The sequence below is a fragment of the Pleurodeles waltl genome, chromosome 1_2 (assembly GCF_031143425.1).
Source record: "Pleurodeles waltl isolate 20211129_DDA chromosome 1_2, aPleWal1.hap1.20221129, whole genome shotgun sequence".
Classification (NCBI taxonomy): Eukaryota; Metazoa; Chordata; class Amphibia; order Caudata; family Salamandridae; genus Pleurodeles; species Pleurodeles waltl.
In genome coordinates, this window is record NC_090437.1 from 801,491,655 (window position 1) to 801,515,505 (window position 23,851).

Here is a 23,851-nt window from a genome sequence, read left to right on the forward strand (position 1 = left end):
AACTACAGGTACAGCTGCCACCTCCCATACCAGCACCACCCTCCCAGCAGCCCCTCAGCATGTTTCCCATTGCCCGCTCACCCAGGAGGGTTGGCATCTCCTTCACCCCAGGCACCTCAGGCCCTGCCCTAGTTAGCCCTTCTGCCCTGAGTGAGAAGGCTATTGACCTCCTGCAATCCATCTCTGTTGGTCAGTCAACCATAGTGAATGCCATCCAGGGGCTGGCAGGCCATTTGCAACAAACAAATGCATTCCTTGAGGGCATTCACTGTGGCATGGAGGCCCAACAGAGATCAATCCAGGCTCTGGCCTCCTCCCTGATGGCAGCCATAATCCCTGTCTCTAGCCTCCCCCTCCAACTTCCTCTACCCAGTCCCATTCCCCTCAACCCCAACCTATCCCAAGCACACATTCAGACCAGCATGCACTCAAGACAAGACACAGGAGTGGCTCAGGCAAACACAAGCACCACACATCATCCCACAGGCACTCACACAAACACCATCCAGATGCAGACATACCAACATCCACTGCCTCCACTGTGTCCCCCTCCTCCTCCTCATCCCCCACCTTCCCAGTAGCGTCTCCACTCACACCTGCATGCACTACATTCTCACCCAGTACCCACATCACCATCAGGCCTAATACTACACCCCCTCACTGGCAGTCATCACCCCCACATACATGCACACGTCCCCTGTGTCCTGTCCCACTGTGTTTGTGCCCCCTCCTCCCAAAGTACACAAACACAAGCACTCAGACACCCAACAGCCATCCACCTCACAACAGCATCCAGCCCATTCACTTGCACCCGAACACAGCAGACAGACACCTCCTACAACCACTCCCTCTTCCTCCACTCCCAAACCTTCACCCTCTTCCCTCCCCAGTGTCCCTAAGAAGCTTTTCCCCTCTGCCGTTGACCTCTTCCCTCACCCTCCCCCCGTCCTTCATGTCGGGCCACGGTGGTCAGAACCCAGGCGAACACCTCAGCCACCCAGTCCACGGCCACAGTAGTGTCGGCAGCTACTGCAGGTGGGAGAGGCTCCAGGGAACCAGCCATCAGCACTGACAGTGTGCCTGCACCAGCTGCCAAAGGGAAGGGCAAGGAGGCACCACCAGCTGCCAAGGGGAAGGGCAAGGAGGAACCACCAGCTGCCAAGGGGAAGGGCAAGGAAGCACCACCAGCTGCTAAGGGGAAGGGCAAGGAGGCACCACCAGCTGCCAAGGGAAAGGGGCCTTCACCTTCAGGCAGGAAGGACAGGAGGCCTGGTGCTGGGACTGAATCTGAGCCCCCACCTCCAACCATGGCGGTTCTGCCGTCCGAGGCTGCAGGGGACGGGCTGGAGCCTCCCCCCACCACTGGCATCCCTGCCACCAGTGCCACCACCAGCACCACCACCAGCACCACTGCCAGCAGCAGCAGCCCCAGTGGGCAGCCATCCGAGGCTACAGGAGAAGGGCTGGAGCCTCCCCCCACCACCACCAGCACCGCCACCAGCACCACTGGCAGCAGCCCCAGTGGGCAGCCAACCGAGGCTGCAGGGGAAGGGCTGGAGCCTCCCCCTACCACTGCCTGCACCGCCACCAGCACCACTGGCAGCATCAGCAGCCCCAGTGGACAGCCATCCAAGGCTGCAGGGGAAAGTCTGGAGCCTCCCCCCACCACTGCCAGCACCTGCACTGCCACTGCCACCACTGAGCAGCCATCACCGCTAGCTGGCAGTGTGAAGTCCTGCCACCATGGGCAGTAGTGAGTCCTGGCCCCTGCAAATCCTGTAGGTGTGACACCCAGGTGAGAGACTATGACCTTACGCTCCCAAAGTACTGCATCACAGGGCACAAGGCCCCCTTCAGAATCAGTGGAAGAAGCCATCCACTCACCCCCTCCTTGCCAGGATGAAGCACACAGGGCACAAGGCCCCCTTCAGAACCAGTGGAAGAAGCCATCCACTCACCCCCTCCTTGCCTCTTTGCCAGGATGAAGCACACAGGTTACAAGACCCCCTCCAGAACTAGTGGAAGAAGCCATCCACTCACCCCCTCCTTGCCAGAATGAAGCACACAGGGCACAAGGCCCCCTTCAGAACCAGTGGAGAAGCCATTCACTAGAGACACTGTGGCCTTGCACTCCACAGGACCAAGCAGTGGGCAAACCATCCACTTGAGAGACTGTGGCTTTGCACTCCCCAGGACCAAGCAGTGGGCAAACCACCCACTTGAGACACTGTGGCTTTGCACTCCCAAACCACCCACTTAAGAGACTGTGGTTGCACTCCCCAGGACATTGCACAGGGCATGTAGCCCCCTCCAGGACCAGTGGTGTTGTACCATCTTCCGGCTGAGGTGCCCCCCCATCCCTGTCCCCCTGAGGTGCCTGTGTATTTTAGACCTGTTCCCCCTATAGTGTTCTCTCCGTGTTGTTGCAGGAGTCAATTGGGGCCTTGGTCCATGTGATGTGGCCCTGTGGCCCACGGACATTGAGGACTGGGCAGTGTCCCTCCATTTGTATATATGTATATACTATTTTGATTTTAAAGCACAACTTTCTACTATTTTGTCTTATTATGCTCACTTTAATCAATTCCTTTTGTCCTTGCATTATTCCTGAGGGGTATGGGGTGAATATGTGATGTTATTGCATCTGTTTGTGTGTATGGTGTTGGGGGTGGGGGTGTTGCGTGTTGTATGTGTGTGTGTCACTCTCTTTTTCCTCCCCCCTCCCTTGTGTGCTAGGCGGCAGTACTCACTGTGGTTGTCTTCGCTGGTGTTGCTGATCGTAATGCATGAGGAGGTATACAAGCATGGGGAAGATGTGCAACTCGGGCTCCATGCCGTCGTGGTTCTTCTTTGAGTCTCCAGAGGTGAGTCCTTTGCCTTCTGTGTAATGTTTCCGCCGTGCTTTTAATGTAGTTGGTACCACCACGAAAAAGGTGGCGGATAGGCCTGTTGTAATAGTGTGGGCGGTACATTGTCTTCCGCCTGGCTGTTGGCGGTTACCGCCGCGGTGCTTGTTGCTTCCACCGTGGCAGTCGGTGTGTTAAAGTGGCTGTCTGAGTGAGCGGTTTCCGCCGTGGTCATAATTAAACTTTTTTTACCGCCGGCCTGTTGGTGGTATTACCGCCGCTTTATCACCGACCAAATGAGGGCCAAAGTGTCATAAGTCTTTTCAAAGCAAACAAAGTCTCTTTCAAGCACAAAGTACCTGGTTCGCATGAAAAATTTCTGCAAAGAACCGCAGAGGAGGAGATGCGTGGAAACAATGGGGTGTGCTTCGATTTCTTGGGCCGCACACGGCGACGCAGGGATGGCTGTGCGTCGATTTCCAGCGCTCGGTTGTGGATCCTCTTTGGGTTGCGGGGTTTTCAGACGCCCCGGGGACGATGCGTGGATTTCCTGCGCTGGCTGGACGAAGTCACAGGAGCTGCGTCGATCCGGTGGGGGTTGCGTCTAATTTTCTACCACACAGCAGGCGCTGCGTCGAAGTCAGCCTGCGTCATTCCGGCTCAGCTGTGCGTCGATCCAGTGGGCCATGCGCCGAATTTCCGGTCACTACGCTGGCGCTGCGTCGATATTCTCATTGTGAAGTCGGGCTGCGTTGTTCCAGTTTGGCGTGCAGTGAAATTTGCAGTGCAGGCTGTGCGTTGTGTCTGGCAGGCTGTGCGTCGAATTTCGCCGCCCAAGGTGTCCTTCTTGCAGAGATTAAGTCTTTTTGGTCCTGAGACTTCAGGGAACAGGAGGTAAGCTCTATCCAAACCCTTGGAGTGCACTTCTTCACCACAGCCAGAGAGCAGCAAGGCAGCAGGGCAACAGCAAGGCAGCAGTCCTTCACAGAAAGCAGACAGGTGAGTCCTTTGGGCAGCCAGGCAGTTCTTCTTGGCAGGATGCAAGTTCTGGTTCCAGTTTCTTCTCCAGGAAGTGTCTGAGTTGGTAGGGGCAGAGGCCCTGTTTATATACCCAAATGTGCCTTTGAAGTGGGGGAGACTTCAAAGAGAGGTTTAGAAGAGCACCAGGTCCCCTTTCAGTTCATTGCTGTCTGCCAGGGTCCAAGTAGTGGGTGTGGCAGTCCTTTGTGCGAGGGCAGGCCCTCCAACCTCCCAGCCCAGGAAGACCCATTCAAAATGCAGATGTATGCAAGTGAGGCTGAGTATCCTGTGTTTGGGGTGTGTCTGAGCGAATGCACAAGGAGCTGTCAACTAAACCCAACCAGACGTGGATTGTAAGGCACAGAAAGATTTAAGTGCAGAGAAATGCTCACTTTCTAAAAGTGGCATTTCTAAAATAGTAATATTAAATCAAACTTCACTAGTCAGCACTAGTCAGCAGGATTTTGTATCACCATTCTGGCCATACTAAATATGACCTTCCTACTCCTTTCTGATCAGCAGCTACCACTCAAACAATGTATGAGGGCAGCCCTAATGTTAGCCTATGAAGGGAGCAGGTCTCACAGCGGTGTAAAAACGAATTTAGGAGTTTTACGCTACCAGGACATGTAAACTACATAGGTACATGTCCTGCCTTTTGCCTACACAGCACCCTGCCCTATGGGTTACCTAGGGCATACCTTAGGGTGTGTTATATGTAGAAAAAGGGGAGTTTTAGGCTTGGCAAGTACTTTTAAATGCCAAGTCGAATTGGCAGTGAAACTGCACACACAGACCCTGCAATGGCAGGGCTGAGACAAGGTTAAGGGGCTACTTAAGTGGGTGGCACAATCTGTGCTGCAGGCCCACTAGTAGCATTTAATCTACAGGCCCTGGACACATGTAGTGCACTTGACTAGGGACTTACAAGTATATTAAATATGCCAATTGGGTGTGATCCAATGTTACCATGTTTTAAGGAAAGAGCATATGCACTTAAGCACTGATTAGCAGTGGGAAAGTGTGCAGAGTCCTAAAGCAAGCAAAAATGAGGTCATAAAAAGAGAAGGAGGAGGGCAAAAAGTTTGGGGATGACCCTGCAGAAAGGCCATTTCCAACAGTAACCTAAAGTTCACCTCACACTTGGATACTCTTGGTGATGGAACTAGTAGATTATGGCTCCTTTATCTGGATTGCTCTACAACCTGCACGTTAAAACACAGGTGACCTAGCATGGATATGCAGTTGTGAAACGTCACTGCCACCTCATGCATTCTGCAGTATGATGAATAAGAAACATCAGTGGCCTGACATGTGTCTCCTGTATTGCCTGTGTTAGCTGTTCCTTGAATACAGTTCAATGAAAATGCAGATTGCACCTTTACACTCTGTATTTTATTTTTTTGCCTAGCAATGTCTCTTCAGTATTTATTCTGTTGTCTGGATTTCACATATTTATTTATTTGCAACAGCTTCTGTCCCAGAAAGTTGTGGGTGCGTGGGTCTCCCTGCTCCCAGCACCGCCGCTTACCCTGCTCACGGAGCCTTCGTCGACATTGAATTCAATCGTCTATTCGTTGGTGTTGTTCCGTTGCCCCGGCAACAACCAACGTAAGAAGCTGCAAGGGCTCCTGCAGCCGAGCACAAACCCCGCCTCCAGCACCACACCGTGCGGAGACACGCCGATACACCGGTACAGGACAAACACCGCCAACACGCCTGAGGCCCAGGCACAGCAGACACACCTCCAACCGCCGCTCTCTCAGGAGTACTTGCAGCTGGAAGGCCCTGCGACGCAACGCCCGCAGCGCGAGCATGGCAAAGACCGCGGGACGAGAGACATTGCCCAGCCTCCGCAATCACACATCAGGTAGGGGCATGAGGGTACAGGCACCCATTCGTCACCAATTTGTTGTGTTTGTTCAAATGTTGACGAGGGTAAAGCCCTAACGCTGTTAGAGAGTGCCCTGAGTATTAACAACTTGAGACGACACACAAAGCTGGTTAATGGCCACGAGGGAGACTCCCAGGGCCTTTTTATTAACACCGGTTAACGTCACCAGTCATATGACTCAGTGCCCACACAGCAGGGGAGACCGATTTAATCTCCCTCCACTAGCGTGCGTCAAGGGCTGGCCCATGACGAACATAACATACCGCACATGGTCCATGCCACAAGACTTACAAATTAAGGAAAACTGAATCAAAGTGTTAATTTGGTTTTCTGCATTTTATGTATGTTCCTTGGGGGTAGCTGAGTTTGTATTTCACATTTGTTGACCATGCTCCCTTGTGTATGCTCTTTTGAAGCATTTACATCAATTATACTAGCTGGGGTTGGAGTTCTACCTATAAATTCATCATCAATCTTTCATGTGTTTAATGACTTGTGACTCATGCCTTCCATAAATATGCCATACAGAAGAGTGTCATTGCCTGACGTACCAGTAAACAATGTGACTTAGAATGATCTGTGTCAGACCCCCCGTTTGTGCTCTGTTCTGTACTGGTATCCAGATATACTAGTATCCAAATACCACCAGGGGGTTTTCTCTGTATGTTTTGGTGTCGGAAATTGAATACAAAGGGCCTGATTTTCTAAGTTTTCTTGCAACGAAGTGTGGCAAGCAAATGTTCTATACTGCATCGAGTAAGTGGAAAAATAGCTCAGCAAAATGTATTTAACTAAATTGGCCTACTGTCTGTATCATTATCTCCAAAGGTGCACAAACAGGCTGCCTTGCATAACGGACAGCATGGCACCATGATGAGGTGGTGAGTGTGCGCTGTCAAAGGATCTGTAGTGGAAGCATGCCCTTCCAGCACAAATTCCTATGCTTAGACAAACTCTGAATAATCCTTTGCTTTGGATGTGTACTATGCACTGTATGCAGGACACGTGCGATGTATGGGTTTTAGGAGAAATAAGCACACTTCCTTTTATCAGCGCCTGCTTCAAGGAGGCATTAGTTTTTGTCTCAAGAAAGTTTTGGCAATCTTAGTAGACTGTGCTTTGCATCAAAACCTGCTTTTTGTGCAGATTCATCAAGTAACATCCCCACCCCAGAAAACGACCCAAAGCAGCACAAATACGTTTTTGCACTGAGATAATGTTACTTTTTTTGGAGCAAAACACCTTTTGACCTAGTTAGTAAATACCATTATGAGTCTGCATCCTTTGTGCTAGCACTTCACTAGAATCACTCCCACACCCAAGCCACACCAGGACAGTAGTGGCTCGCGGGAGCTGTAAGGGCGGGGCGGTGCGCGGGGGAGGGAGGCAAGGAATAAACATTTATTTAATTGAATTAAAAAAAAAAAACACTTACCTTTCCTCGCCGCCGCGCTGCTCCTCTCTGTCGCCGGATGCTGCAGGCTCAGGCTCCCAGCCTGCCCTGCGCCAATCTTGACACTGCTTAGAGCAGCACCAGGATTGGCTGGGAGTGCCCAGCCAGGGCGCTCCCAGGCAGACTGGAGCCTGTGCAGGTTCTCTCCAGCCCAGCAACTGTGTTGCTGGGCTGGAAAGAGCCCTGTGCGCATGTGTGTTTGGCGGGCCTGAGACGGTCGGCCAAACACACATGCACTCTGAGGTGGAGTGCTGTGCACTCCCCCTCACTGCCCGCCAACCCCATGTCCCCCCCCCTTTACCAGAAATCGATCATAAACAAAGTTTATGATCGTTTTCTGGTAAAGGTTTTGCTGCTGCTGGCGGGGGATGGGGGTGCGACACTCCTCCACCCAAACATGGAGGAGCCGCCACTGCACCAAGATATTCTTGTCTACGCAGGTACTGCATTTTCAGAAGGTAAATTACATAAAAACACTCTAAGCATTCCATCTTCTCTAGTCTACCCAATCTGTTTTACCTATCAGGTCCTTTTTCCTGTGTGACCTTTATCTCTGCTGGTGGAAGGGCGTTGAGGTGGCTCTTCAACAATGAACAGAGCAGCTGGAATGGAGGAACATGGCTATACAAGCTTGGTACATGTTCATAACTTAATCCTGCTAAAGGCAGAGTTCAGCTCATAAAGAACTGGGTTAGACCTACTGCAATACACCCTTTCCCTGGGAGCAGGAGCTTTTTTTAAGACTAGGAAACAAGACCCAGAGTGAATCTTGAATGGGGGTCTGTCAGCGAGCAGAATGTATGTGGCATCAGATTGAACTCTGTAATCAGTAATGTTGTAACTCTGAGGTGCCTGAGGAGCCGAACCTTCTCCACATATCACTGGGCGATATGGAAGAGCCATGGAAGAATGGAGTGTTTCCAGAGCTTTAAGTGGGTTGAAAAACTTGGGGGGCAGGGGTCTCTAAAGGGATGTGGTAAATTTGCCAAAGGGGTGTGACCAACCCAATTAGGAGTGTGGCTTAAATCATGATAAGTTGCATTGTGTGCTTAAGAAATTCATTGTCTCACTCAGCAAAGGATAATAAAACAGTAAAAATAGTATATTTATTGTCCATAAGCAATGGAAACAACAAACACGTTTCAATGATTTACATTACTTAGAAATTTATCTGAGAGGAAGGACAGGGCAAGGCCTGGCCTGTCTTTCCTGTTTAGAAATGTCTTTGGGTCAAGTCTGTGCTAGGAAAAAGCCACAAAACAAGAAATAAAAACAATGAATAAACTGCATAAAAGTTAACAATTCTTTAGAACCCATTACGCTCACAATTCACCGATATTCAGAACACACGCCCTCCAAATCCTTGCTCGGGTGGATTTCAGAGGCTCAGAAAAGTTGAAACATGCTGGTGCTGATAGGGCTGGGGCAGGGTCACACTGGCTGGTTCCTCTGCAAGCCGTCTGTGGAACGGGAGGGAGAAATGCTTCTCTTACTGCTGGATTCCACTGCAGTCTGCACGCTCACTGTGAAAGGGCAGAGCGGTGTCACACTGGTGTCTGACTGCCAACTTTGGCCTGAATAGCCAGAGCAGGATTGTGCTGGGCTGGTCGCTGGTGGTTCTGGGAATCTGTTCCAAATGGATGGGGACAGATAATGTTGACAGAATGGAAGATGTTGCTGCTCCAGCGCTGCAGAAAGAGAAGGTAAACCCATGGAGTAAATGTCTCTGTTTAAAGCATTTATGTTCCCTATACAATGGTACCCCTGTGTGACATCACGCCACAACTTCTCCAGAAGTGAGCAAGAAGTGATCAAACACACATCTCTTTTCACACTGGTGCGCATGTTCACTACAATGCTACCTCGAGCAAAAACCAAACGGTCTGTGCTACTGGCATGAAAACAGAGCCCGATAGGGACCTGTTTTGATGCCCCCATTTTAGGGTCGAGTGCAGAGCGTTCTGTCCCTGGTGTAATCTCTCTGTGGGCTTTTAACCACACCCATGTCACACCCATCAGTTTGGTTGGTTCGTGGGCTTGCCGTTTAAAAATTGGTTGATTTCATAAGTGAGAAGCATGCATACGTCATGCCTTTTCCGGTGTTTAGCCCTACTAGAGCGCAGTGACCAACTACTGAAAACATACAAGGCTCCATGTTTTCCGTATGGTGTCTGGACTACTTTTTAGGTCTCGGCTCTAGACGGTGTGTGCGCTGACTTGAAACGAGACTGCTGTCTCTATATTGTTGGCTTCAGTCCTCTCACAGCCTCCCCAATCGTTGCTCCGTTTATCAGCATCCCCATTCGTAAAGGGGATGCGTACGTCATTTTTTTTTCCGGTGTTTGGCCCTCCCGAGAGCAGAGTCAAACTACAGTTTAGGTCCGCAGCATACATGTATTGACTACATTATTTGGGACTACTTTGTTGTTTTGTTTTCAATGGTTGACTGGTCCCGCCTCACGTTGGGAGCACTGCTGTTGGGACTGCTCTTCGTGACAGAATTGTTCTGTGTATGTGCTGAAATGATGGAAGACAGTCACAATATGAGGTTTACTTGTTTTTCTTTTTTTAAATCTGAGCCTTCGTGTTGCATTGTGTTACTAAAATAAAGGCAATTTGCTGTTTTCGGTGAGGGTGAGAGATTTGTTTAATTATCAACTCCACCTATTAGGAAAATATACAGACACATATGTGGATTGATCCATTCCCACCGACCTAGAATGAGTTTGCTGATATTCGCTTTTCAGTGATAGCATTTTGCACTTATATAAAAGAGAAGCGTGTCAGCCGACAGACAGCAGTGTCCAAGCAGCGGCTATCGGAAAGTGATCGGATCAGGAAAATTAAGACAAAACGTTGCGTTCGCCCATCTGGTTATTGAAGTGAAGATATCAGAGATTATTAGAGCTAATCTGTTGGGCTCCTCGGCCACTCCTCTCCTTTGCCTGGGCTAACCTTATATAGTTCTGCCACTGCATCCCTCTGGAGCATCTCTTGCTTTTAATGATAAAGAAGTAAAAGTCAGTGAGAAAAAAAAGCATTTGTGTGCTGGAGAACATAGAGTGTCTCCTCTCTGCTGTCACAGACATAAACTGGATCTCCTCAAACTGCACATCTCAATGTACATCAGCTTGCCTCTCCTGCCCTTTGCCCCCTTAAAGAAAGCAGTGGTTCTGGGAGATGGGCTCTTTTTTACCACAGACAAGACACCTCACTTCCCCTATGAATGACCCCTTCTGCATTTTTATACCCAGGTTTCCATCAGTCCAAACTTCATCACTTTGCAAATAAAACAAAGGCCGTCGTTTGGGATATTGTATGAAATAAAGCAAAATGAGTAATGCTACAAATAAATAACTGTAGAATGTATATCGTGAACCATGCCCCCTTTGTGAAAATGGGGCAGTATATTTAGATCACCGTGTTAAACGCTTTATTCCATGTAGCTGCTGCAAAAGTCATTCAAGGGGTTGTCAACAAACCCGAGCATCCTTTCCTTGATTTTTGTCTGCAGATCTTGTGGCATGCTCCGAATTAACAAATTGCAGTGCGCATTCATGAATGTATAATTTTATCTCACTCTGTCTCAGCTATTCCATCAAGGGAGTTAAGAACTCAATGTCTCCTTGTCACTATGAAGTGCACTAAATGTAATTGGGTTGTTTTGTATACAAATTATTTTTTTCATATTTGGACTATTGACCTTGTTTAGAAGAGAGCATAGCTTGCACCCCAGAAGAAGAGTTGAAAAATCTGCATGGATCTAGGGCTTGGTTGCCTTAGCTTCTTGCATTCTTTCCTCGCTTAATATAGATTTAAAATGCACTTTGCATCACTGATGCTGTGAAAATGAAGCAAACTATGACAAAAAAGGGAGGGGTTTCCTTCTCAGAGTGTCACATTCTTTCCGTGATTATATTGACGTTTTAGGATTCATGTTTAAAGTTTTGTTTAAACTTGGTTACAGACATGGATCTGGTAAGCTTGTAGATGATCATGCATTTTAATTAGTTATGCAAACCAGGTCTGCCTTATGACGAATGACAGCTCACCTATAGATATACAATGGACCATATTACCATAAAATACACAAGCCTTTTAAAGTGCCCATCCAGACAGAAAGGAATTTGCCACTGAATAACAGAAGTATATTGTTCCCCAAATTAATGTACTCATTTTATCTAGTTCAGAAGGATGAAATGCTGAGCAAGCCAGTCAAAATATAAACCTGTCACTGTGACACCAAATTCTGGTCCCTAAAATGTTGGACGCATTCGTACAATGAGCCACCAGACATAAATTATATCTGCGCCAGGACAATTTGCACTGGTTCTGGATAATTTTGCAGTGACTTTGGACTCATAACTAGCCCAAAACTAACATTTCCAACAACTGATGGTGTGTGCAACATATTTTCCAACACTCAGTCAAAACACATGCCAGCTGGAGCCTAATGCTAAATTTACTATCACCAATGCAAAAATGCTCATCAGAAATGTTTCGCGCTAGAGCAATTTATGTGATTTATGGACCATCACTGCAATGCAGTGCTAATGCACTGCCACCTTCTCTTCATCCTTATATCATCGTGGTGTCCATGTTAGAAGTAACAATGGATACCACAGTGTCTCTTCTGTTTAAGATTTTGGATTTTGCTTTTACCGACATCACATATCTACACAGCATAGATTATAGCATTCTATGATAATATGTGTGATGTTCATTTTTAACCTAATATAGACATGGACAGTGTTACTATTCTTTGTTATCCATTTTACTGTTCTGTTTTTAGGTCTCTGCTCTAGACAGTGTGCATACACTTCTTGAACCGAGACTGCAGTGTCAACATTGTGGGCTTGAGTCCGTCCAGAGCCTCCCCATTTGCTTCCACCATTGTCGCTACATTTTTCAGCATCCCCATTCGTGAAGGGCATTCGTAAGTCATGCCTTTTCTGTGTTTAGCCCTTCCTGAGAGCACAGGCCAACTACAGTCAAGGTCCGCAGCGTCCATATTTTCAACCATTGCTTGAGACTACTTTTTTATTTTATTTTCCATGGCTGACCAGTCCCACTGCACATTAGGAGCGCTATTGTTCCTGTTGCTCGGTTTTTCCAATGACGGATTCCTTTTTTACATGTCTCTGCCTGTTTTCTGTTTGTTTCTTCTTGATTTACGTTTCTGCTCCTTTATTACTCTTTTTCTGCCTTTCTGTTTAGACCATTTTACTTGTTTCTTGACTTCTATTTCTGCTGTAATGTTTGTTTTTATGGTCCTTTTGTGTCATCTGTTTCTGCCTTTCTGCTCAATTCTTGACCTCTGTTCTGACTTTTTGCTTGTTTATTCCTCTGTTCCTGTCTTTCTGTTTGTGCCATTTTGCTACTTGTTTCTTCATTTCTATTTCTGCTGTTACGCTTGATTTTTATGGCCTTTTCATGTTGTCTGTTTCTGCCTTTCTTCTTAATTCTTGACCTCTGTTCTGACTTTCTGCTTGTTTATTCCTCTGTTTGTGCCTTTTCGTTTGTGCCATTCTGACCGTCTTAACTTCTATTTCTGCTGGGATACTTGTTTTCATGGTTCTTTCTTGTTGTCTGTTTCTGCCCTTCTGCTCGATTCTTGACCTCTGTTTCTGCCTTTCTGCTTGTTTATTCCTCTGTTTGTGCCTTTCTGCTCATTTATTCCTCTGTTTGTACCTTTCTGCTCGTTTCTTGCCCTCTGTTTGTGCCTTTCTGCTTGTTTCTTGCCCTATTTGTGCCTTCCGGTTACTTTCTTGCCCTCTGTTTCTGCCTCCCTTCCTCTTTTCTGCTTGTTCTTTGCCTTCTGTTTGCACCTTTTTTGCTTACTTTTAGCCTGCTATTTGTGCCTTTTTGCTCGTTTTATGCCCTCTGTTTCCGCATTTCTGCTCGTGTTATTCTCATTTTTTGCCATTTCTGCTAATTTCTTACCATTTCTGACAGTTTCTTGCCATGTATGTGCTTTTCTGCTTGTTTCTTGCACTCTGTGCCTTGCTGCTCATTTCTTACCCTCTGTTTGTGCCTTTCTGCCTGTTTTCTGCTTGTTTTTTGCCCTCCTTGTGACTTTCTGCTCATTTCTTGTTATTATGGCCTGTGCCATATGCCCATCCCTTGTTGCTTCTTTTCTCTGCCACCCACCCAACCGTCCTTTCCTCTTCACCCCCACCCCTCCACATCCCTGTTTCATCTCAACCCGACCCAACTGCCCTCCTTCATGTCTGGATTCTACAACTCTCTCTGTGGCTTCTCAGAAACCCGGGTGACCCGAGACCACTTACTCCTGCAGTGCGACTATCTTTGGGGCCCAAATATAGGCACAGTCTTGTTGCTGATGTGCCCCATCTGTTATCCGCCTTTAGCGCTGCAGCAGACACCCCCACCTGCGCTCTGGTTCACCACCCCCACTGCACTCCTGTACACCACCCCCACCCCATTGCCAAAGGCAATAGGTCACCCATTGCCGAGACCTATTGGCTTTGCCAATGCTTGTTCTCTTTAGTTCCTATGCAGCGCGATCTCGCTGGGCAATAGTTGAGCGCTTTGCATGACAATGACTCTGTTGCATGGATATTTGCACTTTTGCTGGTTACATGCATAATTGCACTTTTGCCAATACATTTCACTGCAAGCAAACTTCTGTTTCCTTTTGTGTGTCTGCTTTGCGCTCATGGCGGACGTCGGCTTGCTTATGTGAAACTGTTTTACTTTTCATTTTCAGTTTATGTGGCAAGAAAAGTCTGGTTAGTTATGTGAAATTGTTTTACTTTTCATTTTCAGTTTATGTGGCAAAAAAAGTCAGGTTAGGAGTTTACAGCGCTAATATCTTTAACTCGAGCAAACACGAGACCCATTGCATTGCAAATGCTTGTTGAGACTGCTGTTGCTCAGCACCAGCAAGGCCCGGCCCACTTAAAGCCCTTAGTGTTTCAACTTAAATGCCCACCTTACCCTTGGATATAACATTATGCCATGGCTGGCTTATGTCTCCATATTTCTTTTCTCAACTGAGTGTTATAAGTAGTTTTGTAAAATCAATAAAACATTGTGAATGCCACCTGTGTAGAGATCCTATTTGGAAATGCTTACTTTTTTCCCTGAGGTGAAGAATTATTGTCTCAAATCATCTGGCTATCTGCTGACGGGTCAAAGAGGCCAAGCAGTCAGGTCCGAATTTTATTGAAGCCATCCTCAAAATCCTCCCCTCCCCAAACTTCATGCTCTTGTTTCTGTTCCCGTAAACATAAAATCCCCCAGCCCTTTTCCAATTGTCCCTATTTCTTTCTGTTTCTCAGTATTGTGTGGATCTCTTGAAATGCTGGCTTGTATCCCGCCCTCTAGACCTACAATGGGTAAACCTTGGTGGATGTGAACATATTAGAAGTAATTCCTAGATTAACCTGTGCTGTGTATTTATCCCTGACATTTTAAGTATTTTGGGGGCCCTGGGCAAAATGCATTTTCGGGGCCCCTGTTCAGAAGAGCTTTGAATTTATGAATCAATGTCAGCTCTTTCATGCTTTCTTTGGCCAGATCACTGACAGTGCACAGGCCCACCTGTCCATTCCTAAATGTCTGTGAATATTGATATTGAGGACCCACTTAAATAGTGCTGGTAAGATAGTGTTGCATGATGCAATCTTGCAAGCAGTCAAAAAATCATCCAGTCCATAAGTTGTGATTCAATTATATTTATTGGTTAATTCGGTGATATTCAATCTTGGAAGAAACTTGAGGGTTATACACCAAACACAGCCGACACGTGTTTCGCCCTCTATGGTGTGTTCACTAGGGCTTTAATATTATCTCCTGTAAGAGACATTGAAAAAGTCTGTGATGGTTAGGGCACTAAAAATAAAAGTAGGACTTGGAAACAGACGCTCAATTTATAACTCTTACCGCGTGTGTCCATGTTCAAGACTCTTTCAATATGGCGCCGGAATGAGACGCTGTTTCCGCAAGCTCGTGCCGATTTTTTCCTGACGTTGCGAATGGTATTAGGGTGAGTCTCAGAAAATACAGTTATGCTGCTATAACTACCATATTAAATTCTATAACTTTTCCATGTGGAAGTTCCCTGACTACACACTTTTTCAATGTCTCTTACAGGAGATAATATTAATGTCAAAGCACAGTGTTAAGTTAATAGTACTCATGCATTATCCATAATATTACTGGATTAGTTCTTTGTTCAATACTTTTTCTTCAATAGTGCTTTTAACTTGCCTTGTTATATCATCAAAATTTCCTCAGATGATTGTATTTCTTAGCTCTGACATAATTTTACACTAGATCTCAGTTTTATGTGCCAGCACTACTGTCAACTCTGCACTAATCCACTGACTGTTCAAATCCACTAGTTCTTATCTTCTCTGTAATGGTTTGTTCTGATATTTCAATTAATCCTGACTAACAGGATAAGAGCTATAGGGAGTTAACACAATCTTGTTCTTTTTTTGTTTTTTCTTTAAAAGGTTGCCTTAAATCTGGGTCACAAGATGCACTTTCAGACCGCCCCCCTTGCCTATAACTCTCACTATCCTCACGTAGTCCTAGGAATAATTGCACTGATTGGTGAGAGCCCTGCATGTTTTTCACATGTTCCTAACCTACCTACACTTGGAAGGTTCACCTCAGTAACTGACTTGCTCATTCCTGATCACTTGCAGCCCTGAGAAAGCCCTAGGTGAACACACCATAGAGGGCGAAACACATGTCGGCTGTGTTCGGTGTATAACCCTCAAGTTTCTTCCAAGATTGAATATCACTGAATTAACCAATAAATATAATTGAATCACAACTTATGGACTGGATGATTTTTTGACTGCTTGCAAGATTGCATCATGCAACACTATCTTACAAGTACTATTGAAGTGGGTCCTCAATCTCAATATTCACAGACTTTTGTTCTTTTAGGGGGAATCTGGGCCATACCCCTATTTGAGTTCCCACCACCAAATCTCCAATCCCTTATCGGGCATTTACACAGGAAGGAAACTTGGACCTTCACTACTCATGGCAAATCCTAAATGTGTTTACATCTAATATTCAGGGACAGTGACTGTGTTTACTGTAACACAGCAGCAGCTCCCTAATATTGCTGCAAATATTCTCTGTGACACCCTCACAGTTCTCATATATGAGGTCCTTTTGTGATCGAAAAGAAACTATTTTGTGGATTTTGCATGAAACAAACACAACATTTCTCTGCAAAACATCTGGACTCTCACGCATTAACCACATTAAAAAAAAATCAAGGAAAACAGTATTTTAAAAATCCGTTTAAGAATTATTCAACACCACCATGGCAAGATTCTCTGCAGAACAGAGCTCGCTGTATCAGGGGCCCCTGAAAGGCTAAGGCCTTGGGCCAGAATCCACTTTACCCATGCCTTAAAACTTCTCTGATTTGAGGTAGCCACAGTAGGGTGACCACCCGTCCGTAAATTTCACGGACTGTCCGTAATTTGGCCCTGCTGTCCGTTGTCCGTGATGAAAGTCTTCACGGACAGCATTTGTCCGTAATTTTAGCCTTTCAACTAAAGGACAACGGAGGCGGGGCGAAATTACGGGCAGATCAGTCTCCCCAGCTGGACTGCAAGGCAGGGAGTCTCCTGTGCTCTGAGGGAGGGGCAGACAGATAAGAATCAAACCTTCATGACAGGGGGTCTCCTTCCCTAAAGACATGCAAATGTGCCCAACTGGTAAATCTGCAAATACAAAGGGGCTTGAAAACCTGCATTGACTTTACTAAAAGGAGTCACTTGAAGTTTTCTGGTGGCAAAGATATTTCTTTTAGAGAGGTATTGTAATGGTGTTCTAAAGTGAGCTGTGGGGTGTGTGGTTTTAATGGAGTGTTATAATTTTTTTTATACTAGGTATAAACTGTATATTATTCAAATCTGTATTTGAGAAGCACTTTTTTATTTATTTAACTGAAATGTATTTGCACATTTTGTAGCAGCCTTTATTATGATGTAATTGTATTTTTCACAGTTCTTTCAGGTACCTTGGTACATCATAGTACTAACAAACATTGGCAAAGCCAATAGGTCTTATCTACGAAAGAGTTATTGGCTTTGCTAATGTGTTTTAGCCATTAGCAATCTTGTACACCAGAGTAGCTGCTGTTTAGCATGGCTTAATGTTAGTGGCATAGTTGTGTGGAGTGGAGTAGAGTGGCATAGGAGCAGTGGTGTAGAGCCCAGTGGTGCAAAGTACAGTGCAGTGGGGTACAGTGCAGTTGTTTAGAGTGCGTTAGTGTAGAGTGCAGTGGTTTAGAGTGCAGTGGCATGGAGTGGTGTGGGACTGAGTAGGGTGGCATAGAGTGCAGTGGAGTAGAGTGGCATACAATGGAGTAGCAGAGAGAGCAGTAGTGTAGAGTGGTGCAGTGGCATAGATTGCAAAGTAAACTGACGCTGCAGGGAGTGCAGTGGCGTAGTGTAGAGTGGTGCAGAGTAGAGCAAAGTGCTCTGGAGTGATGCAGAGTAGAGTGGCATAGAGTGCAGTGGCATAGAATGCAGTAGTACATAGTACATTGGTGTATAGTGCAGTGGTGGAGAGTGGAATGCTGCAGAGTAGAGTGTCAGTGCAGTGATGTAGAGTGGAGTAGAGTGGCACAGAGAGCAGTGGCGTAGAGTACAGTGGTACAGAGTAGAGGGCAGTGGCGTACAGTGCAGTTGTTTAGAGTGCATTGGCCAGAGTGCAGTGGCATAGAGTGGCATGGGGTAAAGTTACATAGAGTGCAGTGGAGTAGTGTGGCATACAATAGAGTAGCAGAGAGTGCAGTAATGCAGAGTGGTGCAGTGTCAGAGTGCAGAGTAGACTCGTGGCATAGAGTGCAGTGGTGTAGAGTGGTGCAGAGTGGAGTATTGTAGAGTGGTGTAGAGTGGAGTATAGTGCCTAGAGTGCAGTGGCATAGAGTAGAGTGGTGTAGAGTGCAGAGTTGCAGAGTAGAGTGTCAGTGCAGTGGTGTACAGGTTCTGGCAAGGCAAGAGAAAGCTGTGCATGATAACCCCGGATGGTGATCTGTTGAATGGTCAGTAGGAAACAATGAGCAGTGCATTAAGCCTTTCTTAAAAGTCTTTACTGGTAAACCCCATCTCATGCAGGGAGGTGGGCAGAAAGCCAGCGAGCCACCCATTGGACCTGTGCAGCTGAATAATAGCATTCTAAGACCAGAAGACCTAATCCACCCGCAGTCACAGTTAGCTTTAGAGTGGAAAGAGCTCCTGATGGCGCCACAGTGACCAAATCAGATGTGTGGCCTGTCTGAAGAAGGAATGAAGGACGAGCAGAGGAAGGTTTGCAAAATAATACTATCATTGGGGTAGCACACCATCTTCACTAGTGCCACATGGCCTCTACAGAAAGCAGAAGAGAAGACCAAAAAGCAACCTGGGCTTGGAGGGACCGTTTGCTCTGCCGAGATTTTCTTCCTGGAAATCAGTGTAAGAATGGTAGATATTAATCATTAGGTATCAAAAGGTAACTGGTTCCCAGTTCAATCTGAGATCTAAATGTATATAAAGGCAAAAACAGTGCCATATGTCAAAGAAACACTAATTACATTTTAAAATGTGTAAATTGTGTTTGTGCAATTTACATCCCAAATATTTTGAAGATTCTATGTGTACTTGACACTTAGGGATAACCCAGATGTCTAGTTTGGTTTTTGCTCAATTTCAAAACCATATAAAGACATGGGCAAAGCGGGCAATTGCCTTGCACAACCTTGCAAGGGGTCTGGCCCCTGCTCACCCTTCAAAAGCACTAACAGCGGACCATTGTACCAGAAGAGTTTGCCAAGGTGGATGGGTGTTGCTTGTTCAACCACTTGACAGTGCCCCTTCTGTTTTGCTCCTGTGTGCAGAGACAACTCCCCAGGTTCCCAATACCTTTGAATAGTTTTGGTGGACCGATCTTGTCTGATTTTAGGAATTGTCCCACCTTGTACTTCTCTTCCCTATTTACCCAGTTCTTGGCAACAACCCTTTGAATTACTTGCCGTGGATCTCCCATTTGCTCTCGATTTCATCCTCCTCTTTTATTATCTTTGATTGGTAGTCCGGGCTCCCATTTCTGAGATAAATGTAGAGTCCCGGACATACATTCTAGTGCTGTGAGACCACCGACAAGTTATGGGTACATCACATCCTGATATTAGGTGTGAGACTGTCACCCACACCATCTGCCCTGCCTCGTTAAGTTGAAAGTCCATGGGCGGTTGGGGTAAGCCAGATGTTTTTGTTCAATTTGTTTAAACTAGCATAAGGTTAATTACCTTAATGTTTCCCAAACTGTTTGCCAGGGGTTTTAAAATGTTCAGAAACAATCAAAATTTTGCTGTTACTTTCTGTTCAGGAAAGATCGGGTAGATTTGGGTAGGGGTGATGGCCTTGCCGCAGTACTGAAGGGCATTAATTTACTACTGAACAAGGACGTAATGTGACACCTGAATGTAGCATACCAGGAGGCAATCACAAAAAGACCACAGTGAATAAATAGTGCTACGTTAAAAAAGAGTAAATAAATGCACTGACAACATAGTGAGGCATGGCCTCTCTTGCGTGTGTCTGTAAAACTGACGTTTGTTCTTGAATTTTTGTCCTGAATTTTGACCCTTTGTCCTGAATTTTTGTCCTGAATTTTGACCCTTTGTCCTGAATTTTTTACAGTCCTGTCCAGAATTTGCCTCAATGCCAGGTGGTCACCCTAAGCCACAGTGCCACGTATACTTATTAAAAGAGCCGTCTGCTTTGTTTGCGTGTCACTTTAACCATGTCTCGTGGGTCACGAACCTTCCAGAAACACTTCAGTGCCCCTTAAAATCAGGCGACAATACCCTAAAAAACCATAGGAGATACCAGAGGCTACTGCCTTTTCCAGACCTTGCAGTGTCGCCAAAGACTAAGGCCTGGCCACTGAAGTGTTGCATTACTTTTGTGACCTTTACGCGACCTTCACCGAGGTAAAAAAGAGTCTTACTGCCTGCGTTTAACGGCTGGCTTTTACAAGAGCTGGGATAATCTTCAATCATTAAAATACATTATCCGAGCATAACGATGTTTTCTATTTGAAAAGTGCATTAATGATAGATTAGCTCCCTGCCACCCTCTCCGACCCTACTGGAATTACTCCCACACACAAGCAGAACCAGTATCCTCACGCGAGCATACACCGTTCCATGTTTGTGGACGAAGCATTCGGGCCAGAAACGCTGTACGTGGTATCAAGGGTACCTCAGAAGGCATGCAGAGAGCTGATTACATGGGTGAATGGAGGCCGCCACTGATAAACAGCAGTATGCAACGGCATTCCATTACGTATATAAAGTACATCGCAGAATTAGATTCCAGTACATTTACTTTCGTCATCGAACAGGACATGAAGTGATCTGCCTAGTATCACACGATGATCAGTGAAGTACAAAGTTTGCAATTAGCACCAGCGTACAGCTTTAAATTGGCTGCTACACACCAACTCCCCTTCTATAATCCTGTTTATGTGATGAAGAGAGTGCACATCCTGTGGGACAGTGAACTACTAAACAATTCAATATTGTCTCCCGGAGGTGAGAATAGATTTGTGTACAAAAAAATTATTATCATAAGTAAGCAGGAGTAAGCAGGTTGTAAGTCACTAATGCCTGTCTAGAAGAACATAATCGTTGCATTGCCAACAGCATCGATTAGCCTGGATAATTAAAACTCAGTGCACAAAAAAATGAACAACGACATCACGTGCTTAAGAGAATCCATTTATGAACGTGTCTGCGCTCAAAGGTTTCATATTGATCAGGGTGACTTATGTTATGCTGAGCGTGGAGCTATTTTTATTGTGCTGCACATCGATTTGGGTGCCTGGAATTGACTGAAGTTGTATGTTAGGTAAGCACGCAGCCTTGTTGCTATTTCTTGTTCTTGGAGGGGACAGGCAAAAGATCAGATAGTGTGCATGGAACGCAAGTTATGACAGAACTACAGCAGATATATGCATACTACACGAGGAACTGGCTAATTGGCTAACTACGCAGCCACCTGGGGCATCAAAGTTAAGTGGGGCACCGGATTGGAAGAAAAAAATAAAATAAGATTTTGGTGCACTGATTGTATAGTAGCAAAATAGCCTACAGACCCCAAGGGGCACTTATGTGCACCGTGTGAGATGAACGCTTTCTGACCATTATCCGGCTTGCATCTCCACTCTCCCCAAATAATATTCTGTCCGCAACCAGTGAAGATATTTCAAAGAGGTTTGATGTTGAGCACCAATCATCAGTGCTTGAAATTGAAAAATAGAAGTGCAGGTACTATGTATCAGAGTACCTGCTTGTTTCTGAGAAGTTCCGGTACTCTCCAATTAAAAGTATTATGTTTATCTTGAGAAATGCAAGTACTCTCCCTCTCAAAATAAAAAAAAGTGCCGGTACTCAGTATTAGACAGTACCGGCCCATTTAAAGCACTGCCTATCATGAAGCTGGAGTGCCTGGTTTGGGGGTCTAATGATTAGTGTTCCTTATATGCAACGACGACACCTGAAGTCTCGTCAAATATGGAAGACTTGCATGAGAAAATCATTGCTACATCAATATGTAACTCAGACTGAGGGAGAGGGGATACATCGACTAGAGTAAATCCTCCTTGGACAATGGACAACAACTGAAAACTAGGAGGGCATAGGTGGCAGTCTGGGACTGATGACAAATGTCGAGAGATGGCTTTTCTAAGGGCGTGTAAACTTTTCAAATTAATAATTGGTTGATTCAAGCTATGTTGTGCCTTCTTTTAATTACAAGACACACGATGATTAGGTTCCACAACATTACCCGAAAACATTCGGCCCAGTACTAACTTTATTAGCTCTCCTGTCTGTAGAGACAACCTATAAGCCCATGGTTCAGATCAAGGACCTGAAAAAAGCTTTTTGAACCCTTAGTAGGCATTCCTGGAAGGTTGTTTGTTTAAAAAATATTGTGATATCAAAAATACTATGGGACAGAATATATAAGGTAAGAATATTTTAGGTGTTTAATGTTGTTTTTAAATATAGTCGAGCATAATATTGTATTGAATATGGTTGTTTATAATATTGTTTTCATTAGTTAGATGAATGTTAGTTATTGTAGTATTTTGTCATTAGTACTATAATATGTGCATTTAACTTGTTTTTGTATAGTTTGTATTTGTTTGAAGTTCAATATTTTTAATTCAGTTAGAAATCACATTATTCGAATTGCTTTCAGTAATGCGCCATAACAACCACAAAGAGATAACATTTCATAAAAAATGTGTTAAAAAGGAAATTCCATAGAACGGAAGGAAGCGGTAAAAGATAAATCAGGACATCAATTTTGAAATTACATGATACCAGAACCATTACAATATAATGCTCCTAAAGTCACCTCTATCTTTTTGTACTGTGCAAGATAGTAAATTAACAGACGCACAAATGTAATCTTATCATAGAGGCCGCACCTTTCATTATGACCAGTATCAAGCGTGGCATCACTTAATTGAGAAACCAATAGAAAAGTGCATTGTGGTTTAAGTGCAACCTAGAGCATGGGAGGGCTGAGGGTAAAAGGAAGGGGAATGGGGAGTGGGCCAAGGTTTGTAGTGTTTGTAGTGTTTGTGGACCCTCACTAAGGCATTATTGAAATACAGGGACCCGTACTGAATCATTACTGGAGTACAGGGTCCCTACTTAGGCTTTACTGGATTGTGGAGACCCCAGCCTAAGTAATTTCCATGATTCAAACCTCGAAACAATATACAAAATACAGAGACAAGTATACATCAAAGGAATTCACAAATAATAAAATGTTTAATTTAATTCACAAATATCGAAAAATATCGTGGAATTGATAATTTACTTTAATGGGATGATTAAAGCTTTTCTAAATTCGGTTAATAATTCTAAAAGATGAAGTTATATGGTAGACTCTACCCCTTAACCCCACCATGCTTTCTTTAGACAAAGGAAGCTGGCAGTCAACTATAAGGTTTCAGCAACTGTGTTGTGTAACTTGAGTTTGCGGGACCAATAAGAATCTTTGACTTTGATGACCGCATCAGGGTTAATTGTTGCTAGATCAGCCCATATATACTTACACTCCAAATCTAGTAATATGCTTTTGACACATTACTAGGGAGCTTAGTGTCCTCAGATATGTTGATTATAGATCTTAAATAAACTCCCCTATATTGTTTTCTATTCAGTCTTCCTCAGTACATTACTGCGCATAAAGCAATGACGTCCGACATAAATCTTTCACCTAGCTCTAAAACAGGAGAAGAAGTGAAGCCCCACAACTCAGTTTGAGCAACTTTGTTATGGTTGGAGTTGCTTAGTTTTGCCATAACTCTAGAGTATGGCACCATTGATTGCAGCTGCAGATTGGCTGCCAATTTTGTTTCTAAGAGACAGTATGGCATTTGTCACGCATTTAAGACTTGCTGCTGCCTTGTGGATGTGGTCACGCCAGTTCGCTTTACAATGAAAGCATATACCCACATAATAGTTTGATGATATGCCCTCGAGGGTTTGGCTGCAGACTCTTGATAGCCTGTTGAGCGGAATAAGGGTGACAGAGCCATAATCTTTGTCTTCACAGAATTAATTTGGAG

The 23,851-nt window shown here is 45.3% G+C and overlaps 1 protein-coding gene across 1 annotated transcript in view; it reads left to right on the forward strand.

The window, feature by feature from the left end:
- The first annotated feature begins 2,804 nt into the window (after positions 1-2,804).
- LOC138255574 (uncharacterized) overlaps positions 2,805-23,851 on the forward strand; it is a 408,554-nt gene continuing 387,507 nt past the window's right edge. The window contains exons 1-2 of the mRNA XM_069205839.1: positions 2,805-2,864; positions 5,339-5,736. Coding sequence (XP_069061940.1) covers positions 2,805-2,864; positions 5,339-5,736 — 458 coding nt within the window. The remainder of the gene's footprint in view (positions 2,865-5,338; positions 5,737-23,851) is intronic.